Source organism: Alternaria viburni (assembly GCF_023758015.1).
Source record: "Alternaria viburni strain BMP 2772 chromosome Unknown scaffold_27, whole genome shotgun sequence".
Taxonomy (NCBI): domain Eukaryota; kingdom Fungi; phylum Ascomycota; class Dothideomycetes; order Pleosporales; family Pleosporaceae; genus Alternaria; species Alternaria viburni.
In genome coordinates this window covers 511,250-538,758 of record NW_026055796.1, presented here as the reverse complement: position 1 = coordinate 538,758, position 27,509 = coordinate 511,250, and the positions used below count along the sequence as shown (strand labels likewise).

At 45.0% G+C, this 27,509-nt stretch overlaps 6 protein-coding genes across 6 annotated transcripts; 1 reads left to right on the top strand and 5 right to left on the bottom strand.

Annotated features, from left to right (window-relative positions):
* Positions 1-193: 193 nt before the first annotated feature.
* Positions 194-1,483, bottom strand: J4E79_009965 (uncharacterized protein; the record flags this gene model as incomplete). Its single annotated transcript, XM_049358805.1, has 2 exons — positions 194-790; positions 824-1,483. The coding sequence occupies 2 exons, from the start codon at positions 1,481-1,483 to the stop codon at positions 194-196; spliced, it is 1,257 nt and encodes a 418-aa protein (XP_049206908.1).
* Positions 1,484-2,552: 1,069 nt separating this feature from the next.
* J4E79_009964 (uncharacterized protein) lies at positions 2,553-3,473 on the bottom strand (the record flags this gene model as incomplete). Its single annotated transcript, XM_049358804.1, has 1 exon — positions 2,553-3,473. The coding sequence occupies one exon, from the start codon at positions 3,471-3,473 to the stop codon at positions 2,553-2,555; it is 921 nt and encodes a 306-aa protein (XP_049206907.1).
* A 1,173-nt stretch (positions 3,474-4,646) lies between these two features.
* Positions 4,647-10,029, bottom strand: J4E79_009963 (uncharacterized protein; the record flags this gene model as incomplete). Its single annotated transcript, XM_049358803.1, has 3 exons — positions 4,647-8,350; positions 8,605-9,606; positions 9,657-10,029. 3 exons carry the CDS (start codon positions 10,027-10,029, stop codon positions 4,647-4,649), a joined length of 5,079 nt encoding a protein of 1,692 aa, XP_049206906.1.
* Positions 10,030-10,784: 755 nt separating this feature from the next.
* J4E79_009962 (uncharacterized protein) lies at positions 10,785-12,596 on the bottom strand (the record flags this gene model as incomplete). Its single annotated transcript, XM_049358802.1, has 1 exon — positions 10,785-12,596. The coding sequence occupies one exon, from the start codon at positions 12,594-12,596 to the stop codon at positions 10,785-10,787; it is 1,812 nt and encodes a 603-aa protein (XP_049206905.1).
* A 352-nt stretch (positions 12,597-12,948) lies between these two features.
* J4E79_009961 (uncharacterized protein) lies at positions 12,949-14,624 on the bottom strand (the record flags this gene model as incomplete). The annotated part of the gene is made up of 3 exons (XM_049358801.1): positions 12,949-13,139; positions 13,185-14,296; positions 14,344-14,624. The coding sequence occupies 3 exons, from the start codon at positions 14,622-14,624 to the stop codon at positions 12,949-12,951; spliced, it is 1,584 nt and encodes a 527-aa protein (XP_049206904.1).
* Positions 14,625-15,252: 628 nt separating this feature from the next.
* Positions 15,253-16,790, top strand: J4E79_009960 (uncharacterized protein; the record flags this gene model as incomplete). Its single annotated transcript, XM_049358800.1, has 2 exons — positions 15,253-15,428; positions 15,476-16,790. 2 exons carry the CDS (start codon positions 15,253-15,255, stop codon positions 16,788-16,790), a joined length of 1,491 nt encoding a protein of 496 aa, XP_049206903.1.
* Between the last annotated feature and the right edge of the window lie 10,719 nt (positions 16,791-27,509).

Sequence of the window (27,509 nt, the reverse complement as noted above, 5' to 3'; positions counted from 1 at the left end):
TTATTAGATGCAACAGTGTTCTAGAGGCTTATCCGCTCTTAACGACCTCATCATCTCCCCTTCCCATACCCCGGATACGGCCTAACCCCCTCAAACATCCTAATACAATCCCCAACATTCCTCCCCTGTCCATCAAGCCTAAGAACATGTCAGCATCCATTCCCACCTCCAATTACATCTCATCACAAAGAACTTACCCCACCATCTCCTTAACAACATTCTCCAAAAAGCAAATCACCGCCCTCGCCCCCTCCGCCGGCCTATTCCCACTCAACCCCCTTCCCACCGCCCCCGTTTTCCCAGCCTCTTCCCTCGCCAACTCCATGATCAGCGGTAGATCGCTCGCATCGAAAATGGCAGAGTCGTCGAGATCGAATTCAGTCGCTGGACCCGTTAGATGCGACCACGTGGTCGGCCAGTTGATGTCGTGTTCGCGGCGGAAGTCGGCGCGGCCGAAGAAGAAGAGCGGGGTGTTGGTAGTGTTGGTGGTGGAGGAGTTGAGGAGGGGGGGTGTGCCGGAGAGATTGATACTAAATCTTGCGGTTGCGGTGGGGGCGTTTGTAGCGTTGAGCATGGTTGGGGAGAGGAGGGAGGGGAAGAGGCTGAGGCTGGTTGCGACTGTGCCGCCGAGACCGTGGCCTATGATACCGTAGGACTCTGTGTTTAGACTACCCGTGAAGTGGAGGGCAGGGAATTGGCGTTGCAACAGGGATGTGCTGTTTATTTGGCTGAGGGCGAATGCGATGTCTGATATGCGTGTTGAGACTGCCATTTCGACGGTTTGATTATACTGCGTGAGAGGGGAGAGATTAGATAAAGGCACCGTCCCGCTGTTATACACAACTTCCAGATCCCGGGTTCGCGAGGATGTGAATTGGACGATTGACGCGTCGCCGGGGTGGTCGATGACTACGACCGCAGCACCATTAGCCGCGATGTAGCGCGCCATTGTCGAATACATCAACCTGCTCGTGTCGACGTGTGGTTCTAGGACTACGACGGGGATTTTGCTGACGTCGCCGCCGCCGCCGCCGCCGCTACTACTACCAACGCAAGACGAGTATGTCATGGTTTCAAAAACACCTGCTTCCCGCTCGTTGCCTTCAATGAACTGCTCGTTTGCTATCTTCGCGGTTTGAGGCGGCATGTACTCCTGCGTGCCCATTGCAGAGCACTGTTTCCTGGGTACAGGCATATACAAGCTGACCATGACCCTGCGGTCTTGCTCCGGGCGATAAGGATCTTTTTTTGTAGAATCTGTCAAGGGGAAGTGGGAGACGGCGACGAGGTAGTTGTGGTTGTTGTCTGCGCCGGGGATTTCGATGGAGTGGACATTTTGCGGTAGGAGTACGGTGAGTGTGATGACGAGGACGAGGCCGATGGTCCCCAGAGAGGGAAGCATGACGACAGGTTTCTTGGAAAGGCGGAGGAGCTTGAGGAGATGGGCCTTGAAGGCGGGTTTGGTGGGGGTGTCTTCGGACATTGAAGCGAGTGTGGTGCAAGGCGATGTTGGTGAAGCAGTGGAAGAGCAGCGGGTTCCCGTTGTGACGTGGTAGAAAAGGGAGGAAACGGGAAGGATGCAAGGTACCGGATTGCTCTGTTTGCGATGTGATCTAGTGGAACCTTTGAGTGAAAGATTTCAAGAGCGGGAAAGACTTTAGTGTGTCCTTTGTACAACTGTGGTCACGTTCCATTGATATAATAAGGCCGGCAGTATAGAGCAGGCAAATTGAAGTAAAGAGAAGAGACGTCCACTGCTCTACCCGGGGTGCACGGTACCGAATTGTTACTTTTGGAAGTTGATCTAGCGGGGGTATGGAGTGAAATGTTTCTGACAGCGGGAAGTATATTAGTGCGTCGTTTGTATTACTGTGCCCACGTTCTGTGAATGTGACGAGGCCGGTGTGTGGTCGGTGCGTGGTCGCACTGGCGGGATGCGTCTCCCTCTGGCGCAACACACTACTTATCGGCAACTTTCTGCCGTGCGGGTACTACTCGGCTGGTGGCCAAGAGGAAGTCGCATAAATCGCATACCAACAGGCACTGCGTAGGACCCGAGTTCGCTTCTCCAGTTTCGGGCTAGTGAAGGAATACCAAGACGTGAAAGTTCGCTAAAAGATGTAGACGGGGTTGGAATGGGATCGAAAACGGCGCGGGACTCTGAGAAATGATTTGGGCGTTCTGTTCACCCAGTTCATGGCGATTCGCGGTAATATGGGACGAAGATTGATATGAAGAAACGCGAATCTTGGATTGGATCTGTGAATGATGTGCGAGAAGGAGAAGGATTTACTAGTCTATAGTCATGTACCATGACGCCTCTATGTCTTGCCTTTCCTTCCATCTTCATCCTCTTCTATTCGCAAAACAGTTAATGTTGAAATCCGGCCGTATCGTCGTAATCGTGCAGTGTGGGGTATAAGCAATGTTGAATCCTCCGTACGTGAAATGAGCGTGAACATCATGGCCTGACGTAGATGCTTGGAACTGGAACGTCTCCAAGCCAGAACCTATCAAACACGCGTAAGTAAATCAAAAACATAACGAAACTTTTAAGACCCCGACTCCAGGGAAGAAAGCGACAACCTCTTCCTCTTCTCAATCGGCAACCTCTTCCACATGCCAACATGCTCAATACCCTCTTCGATCCAGTGGGGTTCTGCTGGTATTTCAACCTCGCCGTCATCGTTCTTCAGCTCCTCGTGGAAGCCGTGTTTCTCCCACATACTCTGCAGGTTGGCTTGGGCGTGGATCATGACCAAGCCCTGCCAGGTGATCTCCCGCTCCTTATTGTTGCCGAGTATCTGCGCCATCTCCAGCGCGGTGGGAGACGGGGGCCGGTAGATGAGATCAGGATTTGATCCCGCGTAGTCGAGGGCGGCGTTGATGAGCAGCTTCGCGAGGCCGAGACTGCGGTAGGGCGCTAGGACCGCGAGCCTGCCGAGCTTGATGTACGGCTCTGGCGGGTGCTTACTCTCCTGCTCCTCGCCCGGTGGGTCTGCATCGGCATGCTTGTCCGTCTTGTCGTCCTCGACGTACTTGTTTGGGCCGTGGGGCGGGGGTATCAGGCGGATGGTCGCGACGGGGACGCGGGTGGCGGTGGCTGAGGCGCGGCGGGCGTCATCAGCTGGAGTGTTGCCAGAGTCGGAGCGGCGCAGTGTCTTGGGAGGGTGGGTTGAGTGTGTGGCGACAGACGCATAAGCGACCCAGTGCCAGCTGCGGGCATCGTCTTCGTCGAACTCGGCTTCGAGGGGCACGCCCTGCTCGCCGTAGACTTCCTCGCGGATGGCCATGGCGTCGCAGAAGTTCTGCGGCACGTGGATCTTCTGCTTGCTGCAGGGGAGCGTGTTGTCGTAGCCATCGAGGGCGCTCTTGAGTGGGCACACGGTGTTGACGAACTCGGTGCCTGAGTTGGTCGCGATTAATGGCGCGCCGTTTGGCGAGCCGAAGCCGCCTTTTAGTACGCTGGTCATGGCGGGGATGGAGTGGCTGTTTAGTTGCGCATGTGGTGAAGTCGGTGTGGTGGTGAAGGTGCGGTTGATGCGGGAAGAGAGGACTATAATGGCGCGCTTGGTGGCAGTGATGAGGGAAATTGCGTGGCAGTCGTCGTCTTGAATTGGCGCAATTCAGGCAAACCCTGCTTTGGGAAGGCGCGATGCGCCCTATGAAGAGGGCACACCGACAAACTCTACGGTAGCATGCAACACGTTGTTTTGGGACCCGCAGTTTCAAGCGCTCAGGGTCCTAAGACTGGCTCTATACTCATAGCGGCAGAACAGCTGGAGATCGCGCGCAGTCGAGATGCGCGGGCGAGTGACGTCTCGAGGCCATCCCCCACTGATGTTGAGAAAGTGATGTCACTAGCCTGAACCCTTGCCCGGACCGCACGGACTACACGGCATATGGGCTCCGGCGACCAATCACGAGGCGCGCTTCACATCGGGCTGCCACTATCGCTGCCCTGAGATCGTCTGGTGCCTTACCTGCGTCTGTTTCACATGTCAGCTCGAGCTATTCGCCATAGCAGAGCATGATAGAGTTTCCGGTATTGCGCGTTCCCGCAATCGATGGCAGACTGCATGGCCATGTGTGCGTACGCAAGGCTGACAGGAGTCGCAAAGGCGCCGACGGAGTCATGCCTACCACTCCGCCTTTGGATTACTGATCAGGTTATACATACACGCCCTTTAAGAAAGGTTCTTACACAATTCATACCACAATTAGTATCGTGTGGTGGTTTTTGCGCATTAAAATAGCTATCGTGACTCATGCACTGCTGTGGTGAAGTTGACTCAATCCCTCGAAGGGCGTGCATGTACATGCAAACGCTGCTCTCAATAGCTCTTCTACCTTGTCTTATCCGCTATTTTAGGACAGTTCAGACAACCAAGTATCACCAAATTTATAAGAGAGTCGCAAGCGAAGCCCTTGGATACCTTGCCAGTTCTTCATAAGCGCAGAGAGAAGCAGAACACCAAGCAAATGCTATATCTGGTCATAGACACGCACCCCCTAAACGCCGAAATCATAATCAAAACAACAGAGTGCCACGTCAACGCAGAAATCTGAAGCACATACAAATACACCCCTCTATTCTTACAACCACACAATCCTACACCCACCCTCTTCCACCTAAATATCCCCCTTCATTCCTGCCAACTCCTCCACCCCCCCTCCCTCCACCCCCCACTCCTCCCCCCCTCCTTCATCACAACCCTAACACCACTCACCCTCTGCGCCCTATCCACCGCCTTACACATATCCACCACACTAAGCGCCGCGCCCATAACCGCAGTAAGGGCCTCCATCTCCACACCCGTGGGGCCTGTACATTGGACTTTGGCTTCGATGTTCACACCCCCAAAACCCATCTTCCCCTTGCCCTTGCCCTTCCCGTCCAATACCCCCGACCCGTCCAATACCCCCATAATCCCCTCCATCTCCCCTTCCGTTGTTGTTGTTGTTGTTGTCCGCGGATCCCCCTTATCACCAAAAAGGCGTAGTTCAACGCTGACGTGGGTTAGGGCGATGGGGTGGCAGAGGGGGATTAGGTCTGGGCATTTTTTTGCGGCCATTATGCCCGCGATGCGCGATGTACCCAACACATCTCCCTTTTTGTTGGCGTTTGAGCGGATGAGGCGGAGGGGCACGGCGTTTGTGAAATACACTGTTCCGACGGCGATGGCGGTGCGGGTCGTGTGTTCCTTAGCAGAGACGCTGACCATGTGTGCGGATCCCGAGGGTGTGAGGTGGGGGAGGAATGGGGGAGGTTGGGAGGGAGAGGGCGAGGGAGAGGGGGAAGGCTGGGAGGAGGTAGGTCCGGTCTGTGGAAGGGGTTGTTGAGCGGAGGATGATTGTTGTTGTGATTCTTCGTTCACCCCCTCCAGCATCGATAAAGGACGTTGCTGTTGTCTCGGCTCCGCCTCAAAAGGCGAATGCGCAGCAACCTCATTCATGCTATCCAGAAAGTCTTGCAGCGACTTCGTTCCTGGAGCCTTGCCCTTGCTGTCTGTCTGGGGCTTCACAATATGTCTAGGCGGCCCGGGCAATTCTGTCCGCTCCAATTTCCTCCATTCAACATGCCTCGAGCGTCTGAGTCCAGGTAGGGGCTGGAGGGGTCTCTTTGCGCGTACGAAGGCTGGTTTGTCGGTGTCGGTTTCGGTGTCTTGGTTAGGTACGATTTGGTGGGTACGTGGTACGGGCTTAGGTAAGACTTCCTCGGCCTTTTTGATGCTGTCCGCTTGGTATTGCAGTGATTTGGCGTTTGCGCGTTCGACCATTGGCGGCTGTTGGGGCGGCTGTTGGGGCGGCTGTTTGGTTTCGAATTCTCCTGCATGTTCATGTGCGCCCAACTCTCTCTTCTCATCTTCTATCCCTTGCTCTTGGACGTCCATCTGTTCATCCCCACCCTCTCGTCCTCGCTCCAGTACCTCAGTCATTCGTCTCTCATCCTCCATCTTCTTAGCCTGCCTCCTCTTTTTCTGCAAGACGGTCTTACTTACGCCCTGACCGGGAGGCCGATGCATCCGAGGTGAGTCCTCTCTAATTTTGCGAGGGTCGGGTTTGGCGTTATCTTTTGTGTCTGCTTTGACGTCGGGTTTGGCGTCGGGCTTTGGTGGGACGGACTCTGCGGAGCGCTTTGATTGGGGCTTTGGGTCGGGCTTGAGGTCTGGTTTGGCGATGGGTTGGACGTTGGTCTTCTCGTGCGTTTTCGTATCGAGCTTCGCGACTGGTTTGGCGTTGGGTGTAGCAGCGGGCTTGGGCTGAGTCGGGCTGTCTGGTTTGGCGTCCACCCTAGGTCCCGGCTTCACATCCTCTTTCTTCTCGTTCTTTTCGTCTTTCCCCTCCGTCCCCAAAATCCTGGACCAAGACCAAAACCCCCTTCTCGTCGACGTGGAATACATCCTCCGCCCCATGACCCCGTTCGTTGTCACACCACTCCCCGCCGTCCTCACAGGCGCAGACACAGCATTCTTCTTCTCGACATCCACCTCTTCACCAACCCCACCCACCGGCACTTCAACCCCGCCATCCACCTCTTCAGTCTCAACGCCCAAAAACCCCAACCCCCCCGCCTCCATCTCCTCCCAATCCAACACCCCCTCCGCATCCCCCCTCATATCCCACCTCAGCTCAAACGCCTCATGCCACCTCACCGCCATCCGTTCCGCAGCCTCATTCCCCAAATCATGTTCCCTAACCATACTATCCAGTACCTCCTTGACCCTCTCATCCACAATGCGCTTATCCACCTGACCAGTACCATCAACATGGTCAAACCGCTCGTTCCACCGACTGATCAGGATCTTGAGCCAGGTTTGCAGGGTGCGTTTGTTGGACGAGGTCCAGACGTCGTAGGGGAGGTTGTCGATGCGCGGGTAGGAGGATTTGAGGCGGTTGCGGAGAGCGAGGATTTGGGCTTGGAGGGCTGGGACGGGGGCGTCGAGGGAGAGGATTAAGTCGGCGTCGATGGGGACGATGCCTGAGGGGGGGATGGTGAGGCGGAGGTCATCCTTGGAGGACGGTGGGGATGAGGGTGGGCGTGGAGTGTCTTTCTTGATGGGTTTGCTGGCGTCGGGTGATGGCTTTTGTTGGGCGGATGATCGAGGGAAGGGATCTCCTGCGTTTGCGACTGAACTCGTGAAGTCGTCGGCAGCCGCGTCAACTAGTTCTTCTGCAGAGGGCTCGTCGGTTGAGGTCCTGGTAGTAGTCGCTGTATGTTCCTGGGTCGATTCAGATGTGAGAAAGTCGCTCGCGTCAAATCGTTCTTCATCCACAACGGTCTCAATAGACGTCGCGTCAGCGCGTTCCCTCTCCATAACCTCCTCCCCAACCACCTCCTCCCCATCCCCATCCCCACCCCTCTTCAACACACTCACAGCCCCCGTCCCCTTCGGCCACACCATCCTCTTCGCCCTCGGGACATCCACATCCTTAACCTCCCTCTCTTTATACTCCCTCTCCTCCCTCGGCGGATGCATCGGCATCTTCTTAACCTTCTTCATAGCATCATCCAGTACATCATCAAGCTCAAACCCGTCCGGCAACCCAGCCTCCCTATCCGTCTGGCTCGTTCTGCGCACGAGATTGGCCCTGCGCTCCTCCTCTTCGTGTTGGTGTAGTTGGCGAAGTAGTAAGCGTTTCTTTGATAGTACTGCTTCGCGTCGTTTCCGCATCTCGGCTGTTTTCTCTGCTTCTGCTTTGACGATTGCGGCTTGTTGTTTGTACTCCGCTAACAGCACACCAAGTTCTTTCATCTTCTCATTCCGGTATTTTTCTTGTTCCCGTCTTCGGGCTCGTTCGCGCTCGTTTTTGCCTTTTCGTTTTCTTGGTCCCGTCGCATCGTTACCGACTGCAGTGCCAACGGCATCGAACGCATCAGCCACACGCAGTCCCGGCGATACTGGCGGGTCCGGCCCCCGGAACTCAGAAGCAGAAGCAAGCGGCGTCCCCCTCTCCACCTCCACAATTCGACGATGTAGATTCGCAATCTTCTTCTCGATATCCTTCAGGAGGTTTTCAGATTCATTTGGTGCTTCAACATCTTCTAGAAACTGTTGGACGCCGAAGGCGTCTGTGGATCGGGACGTGTCGATGTTCTTGAGGAGTTTTTTGGCTTTGGCGAGGCGTTTGAGTTGGTAGGTTTTCTTTGCGAAGGGGGTGGGGGATGTGGAGAAGGCGCGGGTCGAGAAGGCGCGGATAGTTGTTGGTGTGGCGTGGGATGGGGTGGGTAGGAAAGGGAGGGGTGGGGTGGGTATGCTGGAGCGCGGTAGCAAGTGGTTGGAGTGGCTGTAGGAAGGTATTCGCGATGTAGGCCATTGGCAATCCAGACTGGACAAGGGCTTGTTGTCTAGTTAAGGTCAGCAAGGTACATCACAGACTGGGCGGTCTCAGATGAGGACTGAATTGGGTATATGATTGGTGTATATAGCCAAATTCCCATGTCTAGGCGCAGCGACAGTGTTATCTCAGACGCAAGAAAAACGCTCAAAACGCCATCTATGCAGTGACCGCCGTGGTATCATACGACATCCAACCATGACTGTCATGACCGTCGTGTCTGTTCGTGAAGAGAAAAAGAAGAAGAAGACCAAGTTCACCCACCGATTAAAATCATAGGCCTGTTCTCCATGTTGGCAAGGTCGTCGAGGTCGGCGTGCTTTTCAGCTTTGCGCTTCACGGCAGCGCCGACCACGTCCAAAAGTTCGCGCTCGCGTTGGCCCCAGCCCAGCACCGTTTCGTCGCTAAGCCGGCCCTCATGTCTGTCCATCTCAATCTGCCTGATACGCTCAAACGCTTCTTGATCAATAGGCTCGCCATTGTTACCCTGTCTGAGCACATCTCTCAAGCTCACCTCCGCATTACCATGCAAACAGACTTTAAGGTTCCCATCACTCGTAATGCGAAGCCTATTGCAGGACCCGCAGAAATCGTTCGTCATACTCGTTATAAAGCCGACTTTGCCCACGAAACCGGGTACTTCGTATGTTTTGCTCGTGTCGTTTTTGTGTCCAGGGACGGGTCTTAGGCCGGGGTATTTCGTGCGGATGATGTCTAGCATCTCCTGGAAACTGATCATCTTGTTCTCGCTCCACTTGTTCCCGCCAAAGGGCATGTACTCGATGAAACGCACTTCGATGTCTTTCTCGCGGCCCATTTCGACGAAAGGGAGGATTTCGCGCTCGTTGAGGCCGCGCATGACGACGCAGTTGACCTTCAGCTTGACATTCGCGCCGAGTTTATTCATTTCGAGTATACGGTCGATGGAGCGCATGACGGCGTCGAAGCCTTTCCGGCGGGTCATGATCTGGAATTGGAACGGGTCTAGGGTGTCGAGGCTGAGGTTGACGCCAGTTAGACCAGCTTCCACCATGGCGTCTAGTTTGCGGTGCAGCGAGATGCCGTTGGTCGTGAGGGCAAGTTCGCGGAGGCCGCGCGGGCGCAGACTGCCGATTTGCTGCATGAGCGGGACGATGTCGCGGCGGACCGTGGGCTCGCCGCCTGTGAGCCGGATCTTGGTTACGCCTTGCGAGACGAAGAGGGAGGAGAGGTAGAAGATCTCGGGCGTGGTGAGCATGTTGGCGGGGGGTGATAGCGGTATGCCCTCTGTGTTTTTGTTAGCAGATCGTTTTGCTGTGCAGATGGTGGAAGCGCACCCTCTGGCATGCAGTACAGACACCGCAGGTTGCAGCGCTCGGTAATGCTGATACGGAGATAGTCATGCTGCCGATTGAACGTATCCGTCAGGAAATCAGAAAAAGGTTTCGCGTTCTTAATCGCCTTCCTCCGCTCCTCCACCTTCGACGACGCCGGCACCGAAACTGGAGGCACACTCGCGGGAAAATCCACATCGGGTTCCTGGATCGCAGCATTCGTCGCAATGCATCTTGTCCGTAATGCGCCGATCGACAGTCGCGTAGTCGGGTGTGCAAGCGGTCGTGATACTGGTCGTAATAGCTGATTGCCACCAACCGCCCGTCGCAGTCGCAGCGCGGCCGGACCCGCCCGTATCCTAGCCATTTGCGCCATTATGGGGAGTGTCGATTTGGAGAGCTTCGTCCAACATTGGGAGGGGCGCACATGGGGAGCTATATACGCCGCAAGAGGGTAGGGCGGAGATGACTGATATGTGACATGCTTTGGATCGCTTTAGGTGGGCTGTCCGAGAATGTGACAGGGATCTGCAAGGGCTCTTGGCGAATCCTTACTAAGATGCAAGAGGCAAAGGTGGGGTATGCGGCGAAGTGCGATACACGGTAGTTGGATTTTGAGAGCCATGTGTAAGTACCGGCGGTCATAAGCATTGATTGATGCGATTGTATTTCCGTGTTTGGCTTTTGTGGTGCCGTCCAACGTTTTCGCATCCCCGCGGAACTGTTCCGAACTTTCCGACATGTTGGAAACTGGGAACCCCTCTACTTTCACCAAAACACACCATCTACTGGACATCTACATTTACGGAGTACAACACCCAAAGGCTCATGAGGTTGCAGTGCACCAAAATTCTCACTAATTAGTGTTTCTCCAGTAGTTTTAAAGGTTAAGGTGTTCGGCTTTTGACATGACCAAGGTGATAACGTTCATCTTGGACTCGTCACCACGGGCCATGAATACCGCGTTACAGTTTTCGAAATCGCAATGTTGTTAACCGCAGAAGAATAATCGCAAAATCGCATGCAAGCAAATACACCGCTCCCAGCAAACTGAACTCCCGCAGAACCATCAACGATATCCATCATCAACACCTCTCCGCGTCCTCTATCCCACACATCCATCCCTTCGCCCTACAACTCACACTCCCCCTCCTCATCCTCCTCCCTCCCATCCCACGCCCTCCTAAAAGTCTCAAAACTCTTCGCCCTCATCCTCTCGCTCCCCATCCCCTCCCCTCCCCTTTCACCCTCCACTTCATTCACTTCATTCTCTTGACTCCTCCTGCGCTTACTCTCCCGCTCAATATCCCCCTCAACATAAACATCGGCATGCCGCTTTCGCATAAGCGGTCCGACGACATGAGGCGGCGCGATGACGAAGCTGGCTTCGCCGAACGCGGGATCGGGCTTCTCGAAGACCCTCTTCTTCGGGGGTGGTGGTGATGGATATGGTGGGGAGGGGGGCCTGGAGTTGGCGAGGTAGGCGAAGGGTGAGGCGGTGGGGGAGGAGGAGGAGAAAGGTGATGAGGAGGGAGAGAATGGGGAACGACGCTTCGTGCCGCGGGTAGATGGTGTGATGGGCTCGCGGTGGGTTTCCAGGGACGTCTTGCGCTTCTTGTTGGTAGGAGGTGAAGTATCCTGCGTCTCGTTCTCACCCGCGGATGCGTCGTTTCGCTCATGCTTACGACCCCCCGGTGTATCCCCGTTCGAGCGTGTTTCCTTATCGGTATTCCCATCCCTCGCATCCTCATCCCTAGCCCTCTTCTCATGCATATTCAACTCCTCCTCCTCCTCTCTCGCCCTCTTCTCACGCTGCTTCCGCTCATGCCGCTCCTGCATATCCCTTACAATCTCCTCAATAGTATCATTCCCACTCGGATCAGGATTCTCCGCCCCCTCACACTCCCGCCCAGAATCCGTGCAGAGAAACCCAGCCACAGCCTCCGTAACCCCATTCTTAATTTCCGGTGCAGCCCTCACAACCGCCTCGACACAGCAAGCCAGAAACTTGATATCTTTCTGCTTCCTGAACTCCCTCAGTCTCATCGAGTCCGCGGGTTGGAAAGATCCCATGAGGATGTTACGGACGATGTCGTTGCAGGTTGGGCATTTGAACTGTTTGTGGCTGTGGTCTTGCTTCTTGCAGTTGGCGCCGCAGGGCTCGGTGCTGGCGATCCAGTGGCCGCAGAGGAGGAGGTGAGTGACTTGGTTGCTGCAGCGTTTCATGCCGGGGTACTCGGGGATGAAGTGGCGGCTTCCGCGGAAGGTGCCCATGTAGCCGACTGGGAGGGCGTTCTCGGGGGTGTCTTCTTCGATGACGATTTCGTCTAGCCAGGTTGGTGCGGGCTCTGATGTGGGTGTTGTAGGCTGGCGGTCTTGTTGGCGCGGTGGTGGGGAAGGAGTACGGCTGTCACGCTCCGGAGATGGAGGTGCGGTCGTGTCGTTGCGCGACTCGCTAGTGTCATCGTCTTCAGCCGTTGCACCGTGAACGTCTTCTTGGGTTGGTGTCTCGACCGAACGTCGGATATCATCACCATCACGGGAAGGTGTTTTTGGAGGTGTCAGAGGTGACATCGGTGTTGCATCTGGCATATCGATGTCGTCCGATGCGGTAGAAGAGTCGCTGTTCGCGTTGCCAGTCGGCGCACTAAACATGGGAAAGGGCGGTGGCGGGATGTTAACCCTAATTCTCGATGTAGACGTGTTGGTGTTCTTCACTTGTGAGAACAGGTATGCGGATAGCGCAGCATTGGGCGGCGGAGACGGTGTGGTGTTGAACTCGCCGCTGGCGTATCGTGTAGGAGGTGCGGCATGATTGCAGGCGGCGCGGTACGCAGTGCTCTCAGTCGCTACATCCTTGGTTGATGCGTCGTTGGACGATGTGGTGACGCTCGCGTCGGCGGCGCTCCAGAAACTCAAGAGCTTGCGGATGGGATTAAACATCTTTGCTATCGGCGAGTGGCTTTCTTGTGAAACTATGTCTGCGATAGGGTTGATGTGCGTGGAAAGCGTATCGGAAAGGGTAGTGAGAGTGGAACAGTGTTGTGAACAAGAGGTCGAGATATGGTGCATTAGGCGCGGAAGCTTTAGCGCCATCAATAACAATACCAAGAATAGTGAATGTGGCGGTTCGACTCTTGCATATGACGTTGTGTCAATACTATTGTGGGAGAGTTAGTTCGTGCTTTCACTAAATGTGTCGTGACGGAGCGGGATCCAGACTTGTTGCGACAGGAAACACATTGCATTGCGCAAGGGTATAGACATGCAATATTGCTATATGCGGCCGCTTCATCTATTTGCTGATATCGTCACCAGGGACTTTGGAATGCTGGAGCGAAGCACCGTTTGGCTCGTTGCTCTGCATAGCTTCCAAGATTTCAAGATCGACATCCGCCCGCGGTCCAGTAAAGTTCTTGCGCCCGTCGATGAACCATTGGAAGGTACTGATGAACAGTATGATGCCGAAAGCAACGACGCAGTAGTCTAGCGTTATTAGTGAGATCCAAGCACACTCATACTGGAACTTACTCATGCTGGACGCTGAAACAGGGAGCTCAGGAGGAAAGAGGAACAGAACGGTGGTGATGATTGTGTATGCGATGCCGATCAAGTTGGCGATCCAGCCCAAGGGTCCAGGCAGAACGAAAGACCTAGGTCCAAGCATCTTTCTGCCGCGGCAGACGTTGATTGCGACGGGAATGGCGTAGCTGACGCCCAAGGCGACGACTGATGATGAGATGAGGGCGTTGAAAGCGCTACTGGACCCGATCAAGATCAATCCAAACAGGATGGTCAGGGTCGCAGCCAGGATCAGAGCATTGAGCGGTTGGCCGAGTCGTGGATGTACCTTGGCGAAAACCCTGGAGAATGGAAGGCCACCATCTCGAGCGAATGCATATGTCATGCGACTAGAGGTAGTCATGATGGCAATCTCCGCGAAGAGAATGCAGATCAATGGGAACATCAAGAGGCATGCGGCTCCAGCTTTGCTGCTTGTGGCGTTGTACAAGATTTGTAGAAGTGGGCCAGGAGCTGCAGAGATGATGGCTTCCGCGTCGCCGCCGGACACGAATAGCAGGACCATGAGGAAGATGAAGCCGGTGACAGTTCCGATACAGACGCAGTAGATCATGATCTTCGGGCCCTCGACTGACGCATTCGGAATCTCTTCAATCATATGCGCGACAGCATCGTAGCCGGTAAGTCCGAAACCGCCCTGGAGCAAGCCCAAGAGCCAAGCGACACCATCAGGCCAGCCCGTCTCATTGATGAACTCGGTGAAGACGAACTCGGCGGAGGCGTAGTTAGGAGATGAGCATGCCAGGGCTGTAATGCAGACAATCGCGAACCCGCCGATGGACCATATAAATGCGCCTCGATTAACGTAGGGGAGGAGGTTGTTCATGAACGCATTGATGACGAAGGCGATGAGAGTCCAAGCGACGTAAATCAGCCAGACCTGCCATGCGTGCAGCGTGAACTCGGGATGGAACAACGCGATGAGACCGGAAATGAGTTGGGACGCAAGGAGGCCGCCGGAGGTAGTCAAGGCGAGCCATCCGGATACGTTGATCCAGCCGGTGATGAAAGAGGCTAGGGGAACCCATTTCCGCGGGGTAATGACGGCAACCCAATGGTATCTGCGATGCGTGAGTTGATGATGCGAAAGCTGACTGAAGGTACTTACTGTCCGCCAGCAGTAGGATATGCTGATAGGAACTCGGCCAGCGATGCGGCCAGACACAGATTACAGATGCCGGCGGTTACAAGTCCCCAGATGACGCTTGTAGAGCCACCAGATGGCAAAGCCAGTCCGATTGAAGACGAAAGCGCGGTCCACGAGTTCAAGATGGCGAAAGCGAGTCCAAGCATAGACAAAAGACTGAAGTTGCGCTTGAGCTCGCCCTTGTGTCCGAGAGCCTGCAACTGGGCTTCATCGTCCAGCGTGTGCCGTTCAGCGGGTTTCATGATGGCGTATGCAGGTAGCCACCGGGTCCGCGCGACGTGATACCAATGACAGGAAGCTGACGACGGAGCAGACAGTCTCTATAAACACATGGACGTGAAGATGCGATCCGGAAGGATGCGCGAAGCCGTGCTCTTAGCCATGCGGCCATTGACGTCGGCTGCACCGAACAGGCATGGCGACCAGGTCGGTGGAAGCTTGTCAATGCTTACTTGTGGTTCATCCACAGATAAGAGGCCCGGTGGTGGTGTCCACAGGGGCCAAAACATGGGGTAGAAGCCAATCAGGCGCCATAGCGACGACTATCTCGCGCTGACGAAACGGCGTTACATCGCGCAATTGCACACAGGCCTAACTGGTGTCGGCAAGCGGACGCGACCGTATCTAGCCGGAGATTGCGCGTCAAGAGCGTGTTCTTGGAGATGGGCTTGGAGATATGTGACGAGATCAGATGACAGCGAGTGTAAGGCATGGATTGAAGAGTGCTGGCGGAGTTTGAGGATGGGGCCCGGGCGTCGGCTTGGCGGTCACGGTTTCTGCCGAAACACCATGATGGCCATACGTCAGTGCCGAAGTACGCAGCGCGTCAATGCCACTCGCATCGTATACCGTCACCAAACCATCTCTTAGATGACGCAGGCGTGGAACAGGATGCGCAACAATCGCTCGCAAGACTATGCTCCGCTCCCAATGAGCGAGAAGGAGCCTCTTTCAAACAGATCTCGACGCGAACAGCGACCGAAGGGCTTTGGGCGTCGGGTTCTTCTCGTGGTTGGCGCATGTGTGGTCCTGTATTGCGTCCATGGGTACGAAGCACCAACATGCTGGAGCACGCAAAGCTGACAACCGCCAGTCTCTTCACTTTCTCTCGTCCCAAGAAGTCGTGCGACACCATCGACCAAGGCTACCGATGTAGTCCCAAGAAATCGCACTTCTGGGGGCAATACTCGCTCTGGTATTCGGTTCCCTCAGACATCGACGTAGCTCCTCCCAAGGGCTGCGAAGTCACCTTTGCGAACGTCCTCTCCCGCCACGGCGGTCGCGACCCAACACTAGGCAAATCGATCGCGTACCACATCCTCCTAGCCGAAATACAGAACACGACTACAACCTACCCGAAGGAATTCGAGTTCCTCAAGGATTATGACTATACCCTGGGTGCGGATGAGTTGACAGATGCTGGACGGCAGGAGATGGTCAACTCCGGGGCGCACTTCTACCAACGGTATCAGAAGCTGATCAACGGGAACGTACCCTTCGTGCGGTCAGGGGGCCAGCATCGCGTGGTCGAGTCTGCGGAAAAGTGGCTTATGGGCGTTGCGCAGTCCCTGAAAGAGGAGCCGCGAAACATCGACGTGGTGATCCCAGAAGGCCCGACACGGAACAACACCCTCTCCCACGACGTCTGTCCCGCCTTCGAAGGCGGCCCACACCACGGTCTCGGACTCAGGGCGCAGCAGGTCTGGGCCGACATGTTCGTCCCACCCATCCAAGAACGCATCAACTCAGCTCTCGGAACGAACCTCAGCGCGACGTCCATCATCTATCTGATGGACATGTGTCCATTCGACACACTAGCACACCCGTCTGCAAAGCTGTCCGACTTCTGCAAGATCTTCAAGGTGAAGGAATGGCGCGAGTATGACTACTTCCAGACGCTGGGCAAGTACTACGGATACAGCGTCGGCAACCCGCTCGGTCCCACGCAGGGCGTCGGCTACGTCAACGAGCTGTTGGCGCGTCTGACTAACAACCCTGTCGACGACAACACCAACACGAACCGCACGCTCGACTCCGACCCCAAGACGTTCCCGCTCGACCGCAAGGTGTACGCCGACTTCAGCCACGACAACGACATCAGCGGTGTTCTAGCTGCGCTTGGTCTATACAACAAAACGAAACCGCTGTCGAACACCACAATTGAGGATACAAAGAAGACGCATGGCTATTCAGCAGCGTGGAGTGTACCTTTCGCAGCCCGACTCTACGTGGAGAAGCTGCAGTGCAGACATGCGAAGGAAGAGTCGGTCCGTGTCATTGTGAACGACCGCGTGCACCCGTTGGAGTTTTGCGGCGGCGACAAGTTTGGAAGGTGTACCTTGAGTAAATTTGTGGAGAGCCAGAGCTTTGCGAGGAGTGGTGGCCTTTGGGACCAGTGTTACGAGTAGACGATTGTTCTCACGCGACTTTGATCCTATTTTCTAGCATTCAGCATCGCATCATGAGCATTTACGTGGTTTATCATTAGAGAAAGACGTCTGATCATGGTCAAGACAATGGCATTCATCTCAACAATCCGAAACACCTTTGTTCCGGCAGCCATGCTTTCATCAACGTCTCGCTTGCCGCACACGTCCAGGCTATCAAGGACCAACAAGTACACCAACAAACTTCGTAGCTGGCAACTTATTTGTTGTCGCGTCACGAAAATGAAGGAAACAGCAAGTTTGACAACAGAGCAAATGCGCCTAGCCAACCGACGTCCTAGCGAAAGGATCGCAATGACCGACCTGATTACAGACATGATGGGACTGAAGATCAGAACACCAAAGCACATATGGAATGAGTACCAACCCGCCCCCCAGCCCAAAGCTCCCAGCTGTCCAAACCGAACAGGCCTCCGAACAGGCCTTAAAGTCAAGATACCAGCACACATATGGAACGCCTACCATCCGCCAACCCCGCTACACACAACAAACAACGCACCACGGAAGCTGACCCTCAAGTTACGTTGCCTAGCACCTGCACTATCTTCTCCGCCGCAGACGAACAATTGTGGAGTTGTAAAGAACAAGCCTACTTCTACTAATTGCAAGGTAAAGCTATTCCGCTTCCATTACGGCGGACCGAAAAGACAAAAGAAGGGAGGATGGCAGAATAGGATTACGTATGAGCAGCCGTGTTTGGAGGTTACTTGTAAGAGTTGCTGTAAGTGGCATGGGCATATTCTTCGGGGGGAAATGGGGATGGAAGGGTAATGATGGGATCTGGAATTTGGCGGGAATATCGATGCTGTATTGCTGTACTCTTTGGTGGGTTTGTGGAAACGAGCAAAGTTAAAAGGGCTGGTGGAAAGCGCGAGGGACTGCTTTCTTAGGAGCTGTATGGTATGGCACCGTAGTATCCTCGGATTGGTTTAACAGAAAACGGGGTTGGAGTGTGGCCTGACTGACTGCTCGTTCTCCCGGGGCATGTTAGCCACAACCCGGCTTCGTTAACTCTATAGTAATGTCTATTGCCCTTGTCGTTTAGTAATTGCATACATCTAGGAGTGTCATCCGCAGATGCGGGTTTGAGGCGGTGAACAGGGATCGTCAACATGTGTCATGACGATTTGTGGTATTTCCATTGACTGGGTGCGGAATAGCTATTGACGGTTCCGCCGCGTGCAGCGTTGTAAGAACAGCCTCCACGGCTACCGTAGGAAGCGAGAGCCACCTGGGCAGTCGCTCACCACGATACGTGACACACACCTGCAGCAAAATGATATGTCAACGGTAGTATGATATACCCCAAGTAATGCTTAGCATCATTCAAGCTATACCCAGCCATGCGAATAGCGACGGGCAACACCCGCTCCGGCGACAGATAACGGTTGACGTCACGACCTCCTTCCGTGGTGATACATGTGCCCCCCGAATTCAACCACCTTCGTCCATCTCACATTCAGCATTTTCCATCGGCCCGTCCGCTGTCACATCCGCAGTCAATACCGGATACCCCATTTGCAGCAACAATTGCGGTCCGGAAGTCCTCGGTCGCAGGACTCATGCGTTCAGCCACAACAATCGGGATTGCGCGCATGGCTGGCCGACTGCGCGGTGTCAACGCAACGCATCGCGACAGCCAGCATGCGCCGCCATATGTAATCAACGACCTGTCACAATGACGGCCTGAGCTGACTTTGTTCGCGGCCAGACCTTTCAGCGACGCCATCGTACCTGGTGTTTGCCTGTCCGCTGAGAAGCCGGTACGCCTAGTGAAGTGTGCAGAAGCTCAGCCGGATACGAGGCATCTAGGGTGGGTGGGGGAGGTGGCGGGGAGGAGGAGGGGAGGTGGAGGGGCGGTGGGGGATGTTACTTTTCTATGTAAGGGTGTTGAGGGTATCAAGGGTATTAGGTAGTAGGAGTATGCTTGGAGAAGTATGCTCGTAGAAGGGTAGTAAGTATTCCTGTCACGTTTGCACAGTCACACTAATGGGAGTCTTCAAGGAAGGTGGGTTTGAGGCATACAATGCATTCAAAAGTCTACTAAAAATTAGGTACCGTTAGAAGCAAGCCGCACCGCAACACCTAACCTAGACAGTTTCCTTAACTCCCGGCTGCGTTCGCGTAGACTTATTAGCACGCGCCTCTTGTTCTAACTACTATACCGCTAAACCTAGGTTACGCGATAGCGATCTGTAAGGCTAACAGAATAACAACAAGGCTTAATATTAAATCTTAAACTATAACAAATTTTAATAATTATAAAGTTTGTTTATTACTATAACGTTAATAATATATATTAAGTTAAATATATGTTAGTAGGCTATTAGATGTCTAGGCACAATAGTATATTAGGTAAATATTAATATCTAATAGCTATTACGTATATATTAAAGAGTAAATTACGTCTAATACTTAATAATTTCTATAATATTAATTATAGTTATAAAAGTATTATAAGTAGGTTTTGTAGATAAATAGGCGTTTAATATATATTATTCTATAATATATAGCTATTATCTATAGAGTACGCTAATAGTAATTAAGATTATAATACTATTTTATTATTATAATAAGAGCTAATAGATTTTAAAGCCTAATTTAATTTATTACATTACTTACGTATTCTAGGTACCTAATTCTAGGCTTATTCTACTTAGAGATTTAGCCTATTTATAGGCGCGTATACCTACTAGCTCTTTTCTACTCTTATAACTATAATAAGAATAGTAATACTTCTATTATACTACTTTCTCTATATTTTAAAAGTTATAAAAGACTTTACTTACACTACTCTAGCTCTAGACTATATCTACTACTATAGACTAGCGCGTTCTTATTATAATACTACTTAACCTTCTATATTATATTACTTTTATAATATTATATAATAATACACTAGTACTACTATATTATACTATATAGTTCTAAGTCTAAATAATCTCTACTTAAAAACGCGTAAGCCTATATTTACTCTTCTACTATATATAAGATAATATTATAGTATACTTAGTACTAAATATATTATTAGAAGTGCTAAGCCTATAATAAAGTTATAGTTATTTCTTTAGCTTCTATAAAGCTTATTATATATATATAAATAGAGATTATAGTAAAGAATTATAAGTAGTAAACTCTATAAGAAAAGTAACTTAGTGTTAATATTAAGTGCGCGCTTTGCTTTATCTCTATTATTAGAGCTAAAAGATATTATTATACTAACTAGAGATAGAGAGCTTAGTATACTATAGTAAATACAAAACTAGTCTATTTAAATATATTCTTAGTATAAATAAGCTAGTGTACTTAGAATATATTAGCGTTATATAGTAGATTAGTTAATTTAAGATAGGCTTTCTAGATAAAGAAAGGTTAGAGTAGTATTTTATAGTACTAATATTAACGTATATAGATCTAGTATAGAACTATTAAAGCTCTAGTTTAGTTAGCTATATCTATTATTCTACTATCTTATCTCTACTTACTTTACTTATATCTAAATAGTTACTAATAGCTACTATAGTAGCTAATTATAATAATACTATATTTTACTAAAACGCGTGTAGTTACTATAGTAAATATCTACTATAGTAGAGCTTCTAGATTACTTATTAGTATAGCTTACTATTACTATTACTATTATTATAATACTTTTCTATTTCTTTTCTTACTATTCTTATAGCTATTAAAATGTCTATACTATAGTTATACTCTATTAGCTAGAAATATTACTTACTATCTAAGTATTAGATAACCTTATATATATTACTATAGCGTTTATAAACTATACTTACCTTTACTTTTATTACGTCTAGATAATAGCTAATAATATAAGTATAGACTCTAAAGCGCTATAAATCTCTACTTACTACCTACTTACCTCTATCTCTTTTACTTTTATATCTACTTCTACTACTAATAATAATAATAATAATAATAATACGCTTAATTATTAGATATCTAGAAAGATTATAGCTACCTAAAGAAAAAGAAGAAGTTACCTACTTCTAAGGTTAAAGAGAATCTAGAGAATAAAACTATTAAGACCTATAAGTTCTTACTTTTAATAATACTACGTATATATACTAATAATATTTAGTTTTAGTAGCCTAGCTAAGTATACGCTAATAGTCTATTATTAACTACTAGATATAAGTTATAACTATAGAGTAGTAGACGCTTAGAAATAATATTCTTACGTTATAGTAACTATAGCGCTTAATTATTATCTATCTAATATATTATAGTTACTTTAGTAGCTAAGGCTACTACTAATAAGAAGTAGTATAATATTCTACCTACTATGCGTAGATAAGTAATAGTAATAATTTAGTAAATTTCTCTAACCTTCTATAGAGCTATAATACTCTATAAGTAAAAGGCTAAGACTAATAAAAATAGTAATAATACTAAGGTTACTTCTAAAAAAACTATAATACTTTATAAGTAAAAGACGCAGCTTATATAAGCTTAATTATCTAATTATTATATATCTATATAGGTTGTAATTACTTTAGCTAGAGCTACTACTAATAAGAAGTAGTACTTAGCTAGCATAATAAGAAGTAGTATAATATTCTACTATATATAGGTAAGTAATAGTAATAACTTAATAAACTTTACTAACCTTCTATAGTCTACTACTACTAAGAAGGTAGCTACTTCTTATAAGTATAAGACTAAGACTAATAAGAATAGTAATAACGCTAAGGTTACTTCTAAGAAGAGTTTCTTTTCTCTAGCTCTATTCTTAATTAATATACTAGGTAAACTACTTTAACCTTAATAAGCGTAGTCTACTACTAGCGTAGCTATAAAGTCTATTAGTCTACTAGCTAAGAAAGTAAAGGTCTAAGATATATAAATCTATTAATACCTTAATTTTACTTATTAAGTATAACTATTCTTTTCTTTTTTATTAGTATAATATCTAATTAGTAAATTATACTAATATTCTTTAGTTAAATTAATATCTACTTAATTAATCTAAGCTGTAATTACTACGCTAAATTACTATTTACTTTATTAATATTCTTATTACTCTCTATACAAATCTAAGCTACACCTATTACGCTATTATCTAATACTTTACTATATTATTATTACTCTTTATATAAGTCTAAGCTATACCTATTATACTATTATTCTATCTTTTATTAATCTATCTATATATAAGTTACCTTTAGTATAGAAGCTATTACTAGATATATAAACTAGATTAGAGATATATAATATAAGGTTAAAGTCTTAGGTATAAGATATTATAGTTAGAAGTTATATATATTAATAATATTATAGTAGAAAGATATCTATAGAAAGAGAATATTATTATTAATAACCTTACTTAAGATAAGAGTTAGACTCTAGCTAAAGATAAAGAAATATAGAGTACTTAAAGTTAGCTAGTAAGATTTAGGCTAGCTTAGAAAAGATTAGAAAAGGTTAGAATTTACTATAAGATTATAAGTCTATATTAGTAAGAATACTAGTAGATAATAAGGTATATTAAGAGAATTTATAAAAGAAGTATAAAAGTTAGTAATAAGTAGGTTTAAGAAGGCTAAGAAAGAGAAGATATTCTAGGCTAAAGAAGGTTTAGCTAGACTTAGAGAAAAGTAGTCTAGTTAGCCTTCTACTTAGATATTAGAATATCTATCTATATATTCTAGCTTCTAGAAACTTAGCTATTTCTATATTTTTAATATTCTAGCTATTTAAATAGACGCTACTAAGTTAGACTTAGCTATTTTAAGCTTTATTTTTATAAGTTTTAGCTTAATAGTAATAGTAAAGGTATATATTTTAGTTAATTTAAGCTATAGAAAATATAACTAATAATAGGTATTAAGTTAGACTTAGTTATTTTAATACCTATTATACTAGTTAATACGCTTATAGGTAGTAGTAAAAGTACCTACCTTAGGTAATTTAGGCCTTAGTTTAGTATATTAACAGCTATTTTACTAGATAAAGATCTAGATTTTATTATATATTAGCTTACTACGCGCCTATATTTTCTTACTAGATATAGAATATTTTACTACTTAGCGTAATAATTAGAATTTAGTAGTAGCTACGCTAGGTCTTCTACTCTAGAAGTAGTAAATTAAAGAGGCTAGGTTAATTAATATCTTAGCTTTGCTAGCTATAAAGTGCGTATTAGATTAATAATTAGATATTAGTGTTACTATATTAAAAGATAGTAGATATATCTATAAGAAGAGAATAGAATAAATCTAAGTATCTAGAATATCTTTATTAGAGTGTGTCTTTCTTAGCTATAAGATATAGAGTGTAAAGTAGAATAGATAATAGAATTAGTATAAAGAAAAGAGTAGTAATAGATAGAATAGTATAATAGCACTAAATTATATACTAGAGATCTAATATATTTAGATATATCTTTTAGTATTATAAGAATATAAATATACTAAAGAAATAAAGTTTTAGTCTTATCTATATAAAGTATAATACTCTATATTACGTTATATATATAAAAGATTACATAGCTATAAGTAGAGCGCGCGTTCTAACTACTACGCCTACTTCTCTTACTCTAAGTTAAGATAATATACCTAGAAGTTAACTAATATATCTTAATTATTAATTATTACTTTTATATATAATTCTAAAGACGTAATAATTATTAGCTTATATTCTTATATCTTCTACTATAGCGCTAGTAGTATAGCTCTTTCTTTAGCTATATATTATAGAGTTTACACTTATAAAGCTCTAAATATTATAATAATACTATTATAATCTTAGAGATATTACGCTAATTACGCTATAGTTTAATAAGTAATAATGTAATATATTATAAAGTATTACGTATTTACTACTATAACCTAAAAGCTATTTTATAATATTAGCCTTAGTAATAGTCTAGTTAGTCTCTAGTATTACTACTAAACCTCTATTACCTATAGTAGATTTTTAAAAATTAAAAGCTATAACTTTATATCTCTATTATAAAGATATACTATACTAGTTATATTAAAACTACTTTAGCGTCTAAGGCGTAACTATTACTAATAGTAGTTTCTTAAAGCTATTATCTAGAGTAGAGAATAAGCACCTATTATTAAGCTTTTGTTCTTAACTAAAGAAAGTTTTACTATCTAGGTCTATAGCTTATATATAGAAGAGTAAGATATTATAATAGATAATATAGCTTATATTAGTAGATGCTGTAAAAGTAATTAGCTTAGTGTAGAAGGTTCTAGAAGAAGAGAATAAAGTTAAGAAAGAAAGATATATATTATATTAAGACTTAAGCTCTTATATACTAAACTATTAAGTAGTATCTATACTTAGGTAATATTTAAGAGATACTATATATAGTAGATATCTTAATTAATTAACTAAAAGCTATCTAGCTTAATTATAGGTGTTACCTAGATTAGAAGAGCGTTAATACTTAGAAAACTAATAATTAGATAGTTTCTAGAGAGAGTAAAGATTAGAGTAAATAAGATTTTATTACTATTAATACTTAGACTCTAGAAGTTATTAATAATATCTTATTACGTAAAGTTACTCTCTATAACATTAAGAACTATAAATATCTAGTATACGCCTTCTCTAAGATATATAAATATTCTAGTAACTTAACTAATTATATTTTTTTAAACCTAGATAAACCTAGATATTATAGTAGTAACTATGCAAAGGCGCTTTCTAAAGTAATATTAGTTTATATCTATACTATAGTAACTCTAACTTATAAGTTATTAAACTTTAAGTACTAAGTCTAGTAAAGTAGACTATAATTAAAAGTATATATATTTAGTTTATTATAGTTAATTTAATAGGCGTTTTATAATAGTTAGATAAATAGATATTTTAGTAGTAGCTTATAGAGAGTATAGACTAAGAGAATAGAGTTAGCTAGTATATAAAGAGACTTTAGTATAATTTATAACTAAATAGTAGAAGTATTATAAGCTTTATCTTCTTATATATATTAACTATCTATATTACTATTCTCTTGCGCGTAATTAAGCTAAGTACTAAAAGTAGTTAGATAGTAGAGAAGTAATAGGTAATACGCGTTAATATTACTTAAACAACTAGCTAGTTTAGAGTAGCTTATATTATATACACTACTTAACACTAGATAGATAGTCTATCTACACTACTTCTATTTAAAAAGCGTAACTATAGCGTTATAATAATTTATCTTAGTAATTTTATCTTTAAAGATTCTATTATAGAATATTAGCTATTATTTTTATAAAAGTTATAGTTATAACTATAGTATAAATAATATAGCTAATAGCTACTAAGAATAGATAAGAGAGATAAGGTAGTAACTAAGAAAATACTTACTTATACTTATTCTCTCTACTCTATATTATTATGTTTCTTACTAAGCTAAACTCTTTAACTATAGATATAACGTATAGAATTATATAAATATTTAGTATAAACTTCTTTCTCTTAAAAGTATTAAGTTACTTTTTCTTCTAGCTAGACTTTACACTTTTCTTTCTCTAGAAAGCGTTACCTACTATAGTAGCGTATATCTTTTTCTTATCTCTAAACAAAGCGTTATCTAAATTAATATCTCTATTACTAGTTACTATATTAGAGTTATTATACTTATCTATATATTAAGCTCTCTAGGTTAGAGTTTACTTACGTAAGCTATAGCGAGTTAAGTTTAAAGAACTAAGAAGTATAATAGTTAGTCTAGTAGTAGAAGTTATACTAGATATAAAGTAAATAGCCTTACTAGAAGTAAGAAACGTAATATTAATAAGATTCTACATTCTCTACTAGCTTTTAATAACTAGAGATAGTAGTTCTACTTAGTCTTTCTTTCTTATATATAGCTCTATAATAACTACATTTATTTACGTAATAGTTATATAGTAGTAGATAATAAAATTAATACTAGTATAAGAAGAAGTATTCTTAGTGTACTTAAGAATCTACTTAATAGTAGCTAAAACCTTAGAGTAGAAGTAAATATTCTTAAGCTATTACTATAGTGTAACTAGAGTAATTATACTAGCTCTACTAAACTCTTATATTAAAAAAAAGCTAATATACTAATAGATATTCTAGATATAAGCCTATATTAGAGGTAGAGTTATAGTAGTAAACTACGTAGTAAATATCTTATAGAAAATAGATTTTAATAAGTCTATAAAGAGAATATTAAGAATCTAGTAAGCTATCTCTTTAAATTCGCTATAAGCTATATTACTAAAGAATATAATAGGTATATATAGCGCTTTATAAATATAAGATAATAGAGAAGACTTATTATTAAGACTAAGTAATTAGAAGGTATTATTATAGTTCTTCTATAATATCTTCTCTACTTTATTATAAACGCGCTATATCTTATAGTAGTAATAACTATATATAATAATATTATAGTTAATATTAATATCTTAGTTAGTCTTAGAGAAGATAAGATATAACTAGTAGTAGTACTCTATCTTCTAGTTCTTACAGCTTATATTTACCTACTATTATAGTATATTACTAATATAAGTAACGTAGAGAGTGTATATTATAACTATTAACTTATTATTAAGTTTTATCTTAACACTAGTCTCTAGTTCTCTTAGATATATTATTAAATTAACTATGTCTTTTTACTTTATAGTAAAAGAAGCTAATAAAATAGAAAATATATTAATTTAATATTTATAGTTAAGCTTATTTATAAAGGTAAATTACGCGTAGATTCTAGATATTAGATAATATATATTCTAGTACAAACTAAATACGTTAATAAATAAGGTGTATAGAAAAGACTATACTATTTTAGCTATAGTGTTAAGATTTCTAGTAATTATATATTAGCTATATATCTTTAGTTCTAACTCTTTATAGAGTAGGTAAGTAAGCGCTAGAGGCTAAATAGATATAGAGTTATATAAAATAATATATTAAATAATATAGTATATTAAGTAAAGAAAAGAGTTACTAGGTATTAGAGTTATATAGTAGTAGTTAAGATGTATAAGTAGCTTAGTATAGATAAGAGCTAATTATAGTATCTATATATTAGGCTTATTCTCTATAAAAAAAATCTTATTATTAGTAAAGCTAATAGAGTTAGTTATAGAAGCTTTATCTATAATAGCTTATAGCGTCTCTTTAAGTTAACTCTTAATATAGATTAGCTATATAGAGAGTTTTACCTCTTTATATATTCTATCTTATTTAGCGCTATTAGTTATATTAAGACTAATAAAGGTAACGTAGCTAAACTTTCTACTATTTAATATAGTGCTATAATACTAGACAAAATCTAAGGCTAGAATAACTTATCTAATATATTTACTACTCTATACATAGGTAAATTAACTACTTATAGTCTAGTTAGATCTACTCTAGAATTAAGAATACTAGAACTCTAATAGCTTATTAATAAAATACGCTATACTAAAATACGCGTAGCTTATTAAAGTCTAAGATTATAGAAAATATTTAAAGAAATGCTTTATATTAAATAGTATTATCTTCTCTTTATTATTAGTGTAAGTTAGTAAAAGAGTCTAGTTAAGCTCTAGTTCTTAGCTTCTTATAGATAGAAGAGGTAGTTAATTATCTAGTATCTACTTTATAGTGTTAACCTACTTAGAGAGATAAGCTACTTTAGATAGAATATTCTTAAGAAGACTAAGTATATTTATAAGATTAACCTATTACTCTCTA